The sequence below is a fragment of the Hyaena hyaena genome, unplaced genomic scaffold, assembly GCF_003009895.1.
Source record: "Hyaena hyaena isolate Hyena2069 unplaced genomic scaffold, ASM300989v1 scaffold_414, whole genome shotgun sequence".
NCBI lineage: Eukaryota > Metazoa > Chordata > Mammalia > Carnivora > Hyaenidae > Hyaena > Hyaena hyaena.
Window position 1 is genome coordinate 1,433,556 of NW_024081044.1, and position 11,777 is coordinate 1,445,332.

General features: G+C 55.8%; 2 protein-coding genes and 1 non-coding gene across 3 annotated transcripts; 2 read left to right on the plus strand and 1 right to left on the minus strand.

The window, feature by feature from the left end:
* Positions 1-1,337: 1,337 nt before the first annotated feature.
* TRNAR-UCG lies at positions 1,338-1,422 on the minus strand. Its single transcript has one exon. It is a non-coding gene; the product is annotated as a tRNA-Arg (tRNA).
* Positions 1,423-4,772: 3,350 nt separating this feature from the next.
* Positions 4,773-8,216, plus strand: KLF1 (Kruppel like factor 1). The gene is made up of 3 exons (XM_039252269.1): positions 4,773-4,882; positions 5,680-6,550; positions 7,780-8,216. Exons 1-3 carry the CDS (start codon positions 4,796-4,798, stop codon positions 7,953-7,955), a joined length of 1,134 nt encoding a protein of 377 aa, XP_039108200.1. The 5' UTR covers positions 4,773-4,795; the 3' UTR covers positions 7,956-8,216.
* Positions 8,217-9,111: 895 nt separating this feature from the next.
* On the plus strand, positions 9,112-11,651 carry DNASE2 (deoxyribonuclease 2, lysosomal). The gene is given in 7 exon segments (XM_039252268.1): positions 9,112-9,454; positions 9,577-9,754; positions 9,844-9,922; positions 10,245-10,409; positions 10,507-10,704; positions 11,111-11,448; positions 11,451-11,651. Coding segments are annotated over 7 exon segments (1,143 nt in total). The 5' UTR covers positions 9,112-9,314; the 3' UTR covers positions 11,496-11,651.
* Positions 11,652-11,777: the final 126 nt, after the last annotated feature.

Genomic DNA, 11,777 nt, shown 5'->3' on the forward strand with positions numbered 1-11,777 from the left:
AGGAGCGCCCAGGCCAAGGTATGTTAGCCGCTTTAAGAAGCAGAACAGGGAGGGGGCGGAAAGGGAGTGCGCCGAACCAATTGGCCGGCTGTACTCCTGTTCTGATTGGCCCTAGGAAGAGGCTCGGCCTACTTTTGATTGGTCAGTTGCAGGCGGCGTGTGCGGAGGGATTCTGGAGTTAAGTGAAGAAACAAAAGTTGACTGAGACAGAAGGAAAAAAAGAGTCCTGGAACCCAGAACTCGGTGTCTCTTCTAATGGGTGCTATGGGGGTGTGGGGTGGGCTGCAGTGGGCGATCTCAGTCCGACGTATCTGCTAGTCTGTCCCAGGAAGTACGTGTAGCCACGTGTGACTGCATGTGTGACTTGGAGTGATTCCCTGCGGTGTGCTTCAAAAGTCTATGTGTGTGATTGTGCCTGACCATGTATCTGTATGTGGGTGTGCCTACGACGTTGTGGGGCGGTTGACTGTGTGGTGATTGTGTGCCATGTGCCTGAATGTCTTTGTGGCTTCCTGTCTGTGTATTTGTTAAGCTTGTGTAACGGTATTCTGTGTGATCGTGTGTCTGTAGGTATGATTCTGTGTTGTGATGGTTTTCTCTCGAGGTGTGTGTACTATTTATGTGACAACATGACTGGATATTTGTGTGTATGTGTGGTTGTGTACCTACACGTGTCAGAGTGATTTGGCCTCTGTGCACTTGTGTGTGACTGCGAGTGTGATGTGAGTATATGCCTGAGTGAATGGCTAGGCTCACCTAGGTCACTTTTATGAGCATTTGTGTGATGTGCATGTGAATCCGGGTGCACTGAGCTTAACCATCTCTGCTTCTAAAAGGCACATATCTACCATGACATGGCCTTTTCCCAGGTGGGGAAATTGAAGCCCAGAAAGCAGAATGATCTTACTCAAGGTTACAGTGAACCAATTGCAGGGCAGGGACCCGCACTGGGATCCAGGCCTCCTGGTTCCCAGGACAGGCCCCTCCCTGCCCACCCGGGGAACACATCTTCCCACATAGACATTCTGGGTAATGGTGTGTGTGTATCGTGCTCTACCTCATGTATCGGCTCTGAATGAGTTATGGGATTGTGTCCAAATGTGATCACTGGCCTGCATGGGTGAGGTGTGTGCCTGGGTGTCCCTGGACCCTCCCACTTTCTGGGCCCTTCTTGCCTTTAATATCGAAATAAAACACTTTGGGGGGGGGTAATTTTTAATGTTTTATTTATTTCTGAGAGAGAGAGAGAGAGACACTGTGAGCAAGGGAGGGTCAGAGAGAGAGGGAGACACAGACTCTGAAACAGGCTCCAGGCTCTGAGCTGGCAGTCAGCACAGAGCCCGACGCGGGGCTCGAACCCACGAACCGTGAGATCATGACCTGAGCCGAAGTCAGACGCTCAACCGACTGAGCCACCCAGGCGCCCCCCAAATAAAACTCTTTGAGCCCTCCTCCTCACAGGGGAAGATTCTTTCATTCTGGTCACCTCCGACCTCCTCCAGCCAGTGGCCTCTCTCCTTCCCCAAAGCTCCCTGCCCTGAAGCTGGTTGTGAGTGTTGGAGTTTTCTGATGCTCCGTGGTGTCAGAGGGGGACGTGAGTATACACAGCAGAAAACCCAAATTGAGGTTCAGGCCTTGCCACCTTGGGAAGCCCATCATGGCCACATGCGCTTAGGGGACAAATACTTTCAGTCAAATCCCCCATCTCTCTGGACCTTTTTCTTCTTGCTTTGAGTTTTAGAGCCAGACATGCCTGTTCAGTGCCTCATCCAAGAAGATCTCTCTCCAAGAGAGGCTGTGCTTTCAGTAAACCAACTCCAGCCATTTTGTTTATTGAGGTGAAATTCACATAACATAAATGAACCATTTCAAGGCGTACAATTCAGCAGCATCTAGCACATTCACAATGTTGTGGAGCCACCACCCCTGTCTAGTTCCAGAACATTTACATCGCCCCAAGGAGACCTTGTACCCATTAGCGATCCTCCCCATTCCTCCTCCCCCTGCTCCTGGTAACCGCTACTGTTTTTGTCTTTACGGATTTGCCTGGGTATTAAACGGAATCATGTACGAGATCTTTTGTGACTGGCTTCTTTCACTTAGTATAGTTTTGAGATTCATCCACGTGAACATGCATTAGAAATTCATTCCTAAAAAAAATAAAATAAAATAAATTCATTCCTTTTTGGGGGGCGCCTGGGTGGCTTAGTCGGTTAAGCGTCTGACTTTCGCTTAGGTCATGATCTCGCGGTTCGTGGGTTCGAGCCCCGCGTCGGGCTCTGTGCTGACTGCCAGCTCAGAGCCTGGAGCCTGTTTCAGAGTCTGTGTCTCCCTCTCTCTCTGACCCTCCGCTGCTCATGCTGTCTCTCTCTCTCCTAGAAATAAATAAAAATATTTTTTAAAAAAAGAAATTCATTCCTTTTTATGGCTGAATAATATTTCATTGTATGGATGGGCCACATTTTGTTTATCCATTCATCTGTTAGTGGGCATTTGGGTTGTTTCTACCTCTTAACTACTGTAACTAATATGGCTATATACTTAGTGTACCGGTATTTGTTTGAATACCTGTTTTCAATTCTTTTTGGTCTATACCGAGGCGTGGAATTCCTGAGTCATATGTAAGTCTTGTTCAACTTTTTTTTTTTAGCTTTTATTTATTTTTGAGAGAGACAGAGACAGGGAACAAGTGGCAAAGGGGCAGAGAGAGAGGAGACAGAATCCGAAGCAGGCTCCAGGCTCTGAGCTGTCAGCACAGAGCCCGATGTAGGGCTCGAACTCACAAACCTTGAGATCATGACCTGAGCCAGACACTTAACCGACTGAGCCACCCAGGTGCCCCTCAACTTTTTCATTGTTTAACTTTTTAAAAAATGTTTTATTTATTTCTAGGAGAGAGAGAGAGAGACAGTGTGAACAGGGGAGGGTCAGAGAGAGAGGGAGTCACAGACTGAAACAGGCTCCAGGCTCTGAGCTGGCAGTCAGCACAGAGCCCGACGCGGGGCTCGAACCCATGAACCGCGAGATCATGACCTAAGTGAAAGTCGGACGCTTAACCGACTAAGCCACCCAGGCGCCCTGATTGTTTAACTTTTTGAAGAATCTTCAAACGTTTCCACAGTAGCTGCATCATTTTAAACTCCAACCTGCAGCTACGGGGTTCTAATTTCTATAAATATGGCCATCCTCATGGGTGCATTGACCTGGCTTTTATATTACTTGCCTCCCCCTTCCCTTGTGATACATGATCATTTTTTTGGCTTTTTTTGCCTTTTTGTGCGATATGTTGGCGATGCACAAATTCTGATTGTGTGCCTGTGGCGCTGTGTCTATGTCTGGCCTGGGTTGTGTGCTTTTTCACTATCAGAATGTTTGATTCCATGTTCATGTGGTTGTGTGTGTTTGACGGGGTGTGCCTCCCCCCTGTGGCTGGGCATTGATAGCTGTGCCGTTGTGTGACTAATTACAAACTGTGGCAGTAACAGGTGGCGTGAAGATGTAAGGTTGCCGATTTTATATGATGCTGTGCATGACTGTGTCTGATGTATAAGTGTGCGCATTACTGCATCACTCTGTGTGTGTGTGTGTGTGTGTGTGAGAATGATTATGGGCTGGTGTGTTTCATGCCTTTGTGCCTGGAGGCTACATGTGTGTTTCATGGCGGTTGCCTCTTCTATAGTGCTGCGATAACATACCCAAGGATCTCTGTGTGTCTGTTCGGTTTTGGCAAAATCCTGTCGATGCGATTGTGTGTTGTAACAGTGTGTGACTGTGTCCACACCTGTCTGCGTGATTATGAATTCTGTGTCTACAAGACTGTGTGCCTATAACACTGTGTAGCCATTGTGGTGTATAGCTGTACGCTGGAGGTCCCTGATTCCTCCTCCGGGTGGGGCAGGAATCAAACATCAGCCAGCCCAAAGCAGGGGTTGTGAAGGTCTCCTGTAGCTCAGATACTTAAGCGTCCCACTTCCCCCAGGAGAGGGGGTCACCTCCCCTGCCCCGGCCCCATCACATCAGAACAACAATGGCTGCAGCGACCCCCCCCACCCCACCTCCAGGACTTCACGCAGCCCTCCATGCAGCACCCCTCAGGGGGCCTCGGTAGACAGTGGGGGCTGATTGGCCAGGGGCTCCTTCTGGGCTCAGACCCTGGAAACTCACAATCCAGGCAATTTCAAACCAACCTCATATGACGCCCCAACCCCCAACCCTCCCACCCATTGGGAACACAGCTTTGGCTGTTCTGGGCCCCCACCTGATAGCGGCCTCCGACATCTGGGCTGTCTGATAATGCTTGGCTTTGGCAGGGACTTCATGCCAAATCCCGCCATCAGCAAGTTTACTGCTGCTTTTTGGGGAGGGGGAGAGCTACAGGGCCATGGCCTGGGGAAAGAGGGTCTTGAAGCCCCTTCCCAGGATCCCCACTCTGTCTGTTACCTCCTTGTACAGGAAGGTAACTAAGAACAGACGCCCAAGTCTCTCATTTTGTGGGGACTCGCTCAGTGCCTCACTTTACCCAACACCTGAACCCTCAACCTCTGAACCCCCAGCCCCTGAACATCTGATTCGAATTTGGATACAGGGTCAGTCCTTAAGGCCCAGCCCCTAAGAAGGCTGAGATGAGGTCTGTTCCCCAGAAACGGTGACCCCCGCCTTGCCTGACTCTTATCAGGGGCTGTAGCCAATCAGCTGAAGGCAGAGAAGATCCCTCCAAGGGGCCATTGGTGTCTCAGAGCCCACGAGGCCACAGAGAGAGAGGAGGCCTGAGGCCCAGGGTGGGCACCAGCCGGCCATGGCCGCAGCTGAGACCGCCTTGCCCTCCATCAGCACGCTGACCACCCTGGGCCCCTTCCCGGACACACAGGAAGACTTCCTCAAGGTGGGGCCAGGCGGGGTGTAGCTGGGCTGGCTGGGGTCCTGGGCTGTGGCTAGAGTTTGGGGGGGGGTCTAGTCTGCATCTTGCTCTGCATCTTACCCAACGCTGGGGGTCCTCAGTCTAGGCCTGGGGTCTGAACTTGGTCTAAGAATCTATGTCTGTCATGTAAAACTGAGGCTTCCCAGGGCACATGAATGGCTCAGTTGGTAGAGCCTGCAACTCTTGATCTCAGGTGAGTTCAAGCCCCACGCTGGGTGTAGAGCTTACTTAAAAACCCAAAAACCCAAAACCTGAGGCTTGGACCTGAAAACTGCAGGGGTCCACAGTGAGATCACCCCAGATATCAGGGGGAAACAGCAAATGCATGTAGGGAACATCCAGGTAGTAATCTTGGGAATTAATTCTTTGGGGGGGACAGGGAAGGAGAGGGAGAGTGGGGGGAATGGAACTGAGGCAAGGCTCCCCGCTTCTCCCCCCCCCGCTTCTCCCCCCTGCACCCCGAGCCTTCCATTCTTGGCTCTGCTACCCCTTCCCCCAAGCCTGACTGTGACTCCAGATAATGTCAGTCTTATCTTGGGTCTCCAGCCCCATCGACCTATGTCCCTGGACTTGGGGGGGGGAGGGTAGAGGGAGTGTTCCATGTAAGGGAGGGGGACAGACTGATATGACAGACAAACAAACAAGACCCCTTTCCAGAGCCTCTGGCCAGCCTACCCCCATTAGGGCATCCGACCCCCTCCAATGCGGGGCAGGGTACTCTGGTGTGCACCGAAGCCTCACGCTACCTGCTTCTTTCCCAGTGGTGGCGCTCAGAGGACGTTCAGGACTTGGGTCCAGGTCCCCCTGATCCCACCGGGCTGCCCCTCCACGTGAGGTCGGAGTCGCAGGACGCGCCCAGGGAGGACGAAGACGACGACGAGAGGGACTCGGCCACCTCCTGGGATCTGGATCTCCTTCTCACCAATTTCCCGTGCCCAGAGCCGGGCGGCGCGCCTCAGGCCTGCGCTTTGGCGCCCGGCGAGTGCTCCGCGGTGCAATTCCCGCTGCCGCCCCCGCAGCTGCCGCCGCCGCCGCCGCCGCCGCCGCCGCCGCCCGAGACTCTGGGCTCGTATGTGGGCAGCTCAGGGCTGGTGGCTGGGCTCTTGGCTCCCGAGGAGCACCCGGGCTGGGCACGCCCGGCCCCAAGAGCCCCGGGCCCCGACACCTTCGTGAGCTCATCCCTGGGCCCAGCTCCCGAGCCCAAGGCACTGCCGCTGCAGCCGGTGTACCCGGGGGCAGGTGCGAACCCCTCCGGCAGCTACTACTCGCGGACCGGGCTTTCGGTGCCCACGACGCCAGGCGCCCCCTACGGGCTGCTGTCCGGGTACCCAGCGCTGTACCCGGTGCCGCAGTACCAGGGGCACTTCCAGCTCTTCCGCGGGCTCCCAGCGCCTGCTCCCGGCCCCACCGCACCCCCCTCTTTCCTGAGTTGTATGGGACCCGGGACGGCGGGGGTGGGACTCCGGGGGACCGCAGGAGACCCAGGAGGGATCGCGGAGGCCGCGCCATCCAAACGCAGCCGGCGATCCTGGGCGCGCAAGAGGCAGGCGGCGCACACATGCACCCACCCGGGCTGTGGCAAGAGCTACACCAAGAGCTCACACCTGAAGGCTCATCTGCGCACGCACACAGGTGAGGGAGCGGGGCGCGGGGCTGGAGGATGAGCCTCAGGAGCAAAGAATGGCTGAGGAGCCCGAGCAAGTGGCGAGGCTAAAGCGGAGCGAGGGGCAGGGCACAGGGAGCTGGGGGCCGGCCGGGGACCTCAGGAGCCGGGCAGGCAGCGGTGCGGGAGGCGGGTGGGGGCACAGAGACACCCAGGGAAACCTGAGGACCGTTTCAGGGAACTGATGACAGGTAAGACCTGGGCAGGGAGCCGACTAAGGCGCAGAAAGCCCGGCAAGTGACGTAGAGGGCGAGCTAGAGGAAGGACTGCGGGGAGGGGACAAGCTTGGAATGCCAGGGGCGGGGTCAAAGACCGCGGGTTCAGGTCCGGGGCAAGCGGAGAACGGAGTCAGGGGGCTGGTGTATGAAATTTGGGTTGCTCGGCCTGAAGGGGGAGCCAGACTGTGGGGGCGTGGCTGGCATTCCCGAGGAGAGACTGTGGGGGCGTGGCTGGCATTCCCGAGGAGAGACCGGGCCAGGGTCCGTTTCCTAGATGCAGAGGCAGGTCCGGGAGGATCGAGGGAATAGCTGGGAAAGACGAGGGGTAGGCACAGGAGGAGAAGCCAGGTCCCAAGGATCCTCAAACGGGGGCAGGGCTGTGGAACAGAGCCTGCGGGGAGGAGAAAGGGAGTGACCTTGGTTTAAGGGCCGGCACAGAGGGTAGAGGCAATTGTATATTCCTGCGCGGGGACGCAGGGAGAGGAGCCAGGAGGAGCCTAGGAAGGGAATAACCAACCACCCGGCACAGGGCCTGGATTTCGAGACTGAGTCAAGGGCCAAGGCTAGGGGTAGAATTGGGCAGCACCTGGAAGGTCCCCTGGCACAAGATGGGGCTGGAACATAGACAGCATGTTCGGGGATGGCTTTAGGACTCAGGGGCATGGTAACATGGCACAGGAAATGAGGCCAGTGGGTTAGGGGACATGATGCGTGTCCAGGAAATGAAAGTGGGTTTGTACCTGCCAACTGCAGATACTTCTGTACGTGGGTCGGGGTCACAGAGGCTGCATCTGGGTGGAGAATCAGAGCCCTCCCCTGAGAGTGAGAGCCTCCTTACATTTTGCGCCCTAGGCCCCTCACCTACCTCATTAGTACCCGGCCAAGGCTGAGCAAAGGAGTGCAACCCAAGGCAGAGGCCGACCTGGGAAGTGGGGGGGGGGGGGAGTGGTGTTCACGGCTTCCTTGCCCCCCTCCTCCAGGGGAGAAGCCCTACGCCTGCACGTGGGACGGCTGTGGCTGGAGGTTCGCACGCTCAGACGAACTGACCCGCCACTACCGGAAGCACACTGGACAGCGCCCCTTCCGGTGCCAGCTCTGCCCGCGCGCTTTTTCGCGCTCCGATCACCTGGCCTTGCACATGAAACGTCATCTTTGAGCCCTGCCCCGACACTTGGACCTTCCTGGGGATTGGGGATGGAGCAAGAGTGGACCCCCTCAGGGTGGTTTTCCCTCGGATGGACCCTCTCCCAGATTCGCGGCCCCACAGATCCACTCAAATTGGATCAAGGACTGGCCCATAGACAGCCTCCAACCAAAGCTCCCACACGTCGTCAGCCACAGGGAGCCACACAGAGACATCCAATGGTCACACAGACACAACCAGACAAACCTCCAAATAAATGGACTCAGTTGGACACTGAGTTGGACACTCACTTCACTCTGACACTTTGGACAAAGAGACAGACCCTCAGAGAGCTGGACCCTTAGACCAGTTTACAAGAGGCCCTGGGCAGTGGGAGTTGGGGGTCGTGGGGTGAGGCTTCCCAGAGACCCTGGTCCGAGCAGGGACTAATGAAGTACATAGTGGTTGGATCGGCTGTGAATGGTTATGGGTCCTGTACCAATGCCCCTCCCAGATAAAGGTTCAGCGTTGGCCTGACTTTGTGGGGTGTCGGCGCTGGGAGATGGGAGGAAGCTGTATCCTGAGGGGTGACATCGGGGGCCGTACACACCTTCACACCCTCATCTCCTAAACTTCAGCAACCCCTCGTGGCACTGTAGGCTTTGCCGCCCCTCCCCACCACACCCCAAGATCAAGCTACATCGCCCTTGTCTCCTCCCTTGGACCCCAGGTATATTCACTGGGACCGTCTCCCTCTGTTTAAGAGCCCTCAGCCCAGCCCGAGTCTCAGCACCCTTCACCCTGACATGATCAAAAGTAATTCTTTGACTAGCTCAGGGGACCCCGGGAAAACATGTGGAATGAAAAGGGGGAAGATCAGAAGCACAAACGCCCCTTAAAAGAGCAAAGGTCACAAGAGCTGGACCTCAGACTGTAAAGCAGGAGAGGAAAAAATCCAAATTTGTGGCTAACCCTGGAGCGGGGATAAGAACGGGCTCCTGGCGGGAAAGTGTGGTCTGAGATAAGCCCGAGTAGAGCGAGACGGAGGCGGGACCTAGCGGAGGGATGTGAGCCATGATTGGCCGGGAGAGGAGTCGGAGGCGGGACTCGGGAGACAGCCTGGTTACAGGGGGCGTGGCTTGAGCCGAGAAGGCAGTGGGGAGCGCATCGCGGGTTGAGTGCGCCGGAAGCGGGAAGCTGCAAGTGGCGCCTGAGGGGAGTGACCTTCAGAAAGGAAGCCCCGCCCCCAGAGCGCCCCTAATTGACTTTCAAATCTCTGCTTCTTATTTGGTGGGCGGAGTCTCCATCCTCGTGAGGTCCCGGCTGGGATTCCCAGGCGGTTTGGGGAAGTGAAATTTGCCTAGGGACCGGCCCGGCTGAGCTCGTGACCTGATGCCCCGCGGTCCAAACACAGATTCCTCGACCCAGGCAATCGCCATGACCACGCTGAGCTATCTGCTTCTGGCCGCGCTGCTGTGGGTCCCTGGAAGGACCCTAACCTGCTACGGGGACTCGGGGCAGCCTGTGGACTGGTACGAGTGCGCAGGCGCCGACCATCTCCGGTGTTGGCCTGGGGGTTGCTGCACACCTGGGTGAAGCCTGGAGTTCCCTCTCTTCCCCCTCCTTCCATTTCTGTCCATTCCTCAACTTCAAGGTTCGTCGTCTACAAGCTGCCGGCCGAGAGCGGGCCCGGGGATGCGGCACAGAGAGGATTGCGATACAAATACATGGATAAGGACTCAGGGGGCTGGCGCGACGGCGCGGGGTCCATCAACAGTTCGGCAGGGGCCGTGGGCCGCAGCCTGCAGCCGCTGTACCGGAACACCAGCCAGGTGAAGGGACGCCTGGGCTGAACCTGGGATGGGACTCTGGGGCCCGGCCTGGGGGAGAAACTTCACGTTGCCTCATCCATCTCCCCCAGCTCGCCTTCTTGCTATACAACGACCAGCCACCTAACTCCAGTAGGGGTCAGCACTTTTCCAGCCGGGGACACACGAAGGGTGAGGCCCGCATTGGGGCTGGGGAAGAGCTCTGGTTTCCATGCATTTTCCCCCAGCTAACCCATAACCTAACCAGAGATGGGGGGGGGTAGCGGGGGGGAGGATGCTCTATCAGACTTGGACGTTTGCTTCCTCATTTTACATTACATGGTCTTTCCTTTTGACTATGAGAATAGCTGCGGAAAGTGAGCTAGCTCAGCAGTGATCTCGACCCTGTGCACACCTTTTCCAGGCCCCCCGAAAACCGAGGCTGTTCCTGATGGTATATGTGCTTGTCCGGAGGCCTTAAACAGTCCTCCTGACCCCATGTCTTCTGGTTCAGGTGTGCTGCTCCTGGATCAAGAAGGAGGCTTCTGGCTGATCCACAGCGTACCACGCTTCCCTCCACCTTCCTTCTCTGCTGCATACAGCTGGCCTTCTAACGCCCAAAACTATGGGCAGACCCTGCTCTGTGTGTCTTTTCCCCTCACTGAATTCTCGAAGATTGGTGAGTGCGGACGGGGAGGCAAGAGGAAATCAGGGAGGTCTGATTCCCAGGCTGGAAGGTGCAATAGTCCCTCATGTTCTCCACCTTTGCCCTCCAGGCAGACAGCTGGCCTACACCTACCCCCTGGTGTATGACCACAAGCTAGATGAGGCTTTCGCTCAGAAAGTCCCCAGCCTGGAGAAGGTGGTCAGTGGCCAGCATGTTCTCCACGGCCCCTGGAACAGCAGTGTCACACTCACGTCCAAGGCAGGGGACAGCTTCCAGAGCTTTGCCAAATTTGGAAAATTTGGAGATGGTGAGTCCTGAGTTGCAAAACTCTTTTTCTGCAGAGGGGGTGTCTAGCGTGTCCATGGCTTAGGGCAGGTCAGGAGTAGGGACTAGGACTCTTCTGGACCCACCATCAAATGTTGGTAGACAACCAGCAGAACTGGGTTCACGTATTGGTTTCAGGCTATGTGATGTGGGATTTAACCAGAGCCTCAGTTTAACCCATCTGAGAAGTGGTGATACTGGTATCTCCTTTAAAGGACTGTTACAAATGAAGTGATGCACATAAAGCATTTGGAAAGGTCTATTACTTTTAATGTTATCATTCCCTGGGTTTCCAGGAGTTGACAACTGAGGAAACCGAGCTCAGAGAGGGGAGGTCGGCCCTAGCAATGACCCTGACCCTGTCCGTTCCCTTTTTCCATCCTCCACAGACCTGTACTCTGGCTGGTTGGCAGAAGCCCTTGGCAGTGAGCTGCAGGTCCAATTCTGGCAAAACTCCCGTGGCATCCTCGCCTCCAACTGCTCCAGGGTCCAGCACGTGCTGGATGTGACTCAGATAGCTTTCCCTGGGCCAGCCGGGCCAGCCTTCAATGCCACAGAAGACCACTCCAAGTGGTGTGTAGCCCCAAAGGGGCCCTGGGCCTGCGTGGGTGACATGAATCGGAACCTCAGAGAGGAGCACCGGGGTGGGGGCACACTGTGTGCCCAGCTGCCGGCCCTCTGGAAGGCCTTCCAGCCTCTAGTGAAGGCCTTCCAGCCTTGCAACAGGAAAAGAACCTTCTCTCCAGGAAGCCCAGTATAGCCTGTAAGAGCTAAGGCTCAGGTCCCAGTTGGGACCGGAGTCTGAACCCCAGTTCAATGCCTTCCTAACTTTATTATGTGCCTTAACCTTGGACTCCATCCACTCATCTGCAAAACCAGAATCACAATGCCTGACTCAAGACTGTTGAGAAATAAAAATAAACTGGTGGATGGGGCTGTTAACTTTTTTTTTGTCTTCCAGTGGACGCTGGGCCTCCAAGCAGCATTGCAGCCCTTCTTTCCCTGAAGGCCTAGGGACAGCTGGCGCATAAGTGAGACCCAGAGTGAGACCACGAG

Excerpts from the sequence above, each read along its gene's own strand:
- KLF1 (XM_039252269.1), top strand. The coding sequence starts at position 4,796 with ATGGCCGCAGCTGAGACCGCCTTGCCCTCCATCAGCACGCTGACCACC. Across the intron at positions 4,883-5,679 it reads CACAGGAAGACTTCCTCAAG|TGGTGGCGCTCAGAGGACGT; the intron begins GTGGGGCCAGGC and ends CTTCTTTCCCAG. Across the intron at positions 6,551-7,779 it reads TCATCTGCGCACGCACACAG|GGGAGAAGCCCTACGCCTGC; the intron begins GTGAGGGAGCGG and ends CCCCTCCTCCAG.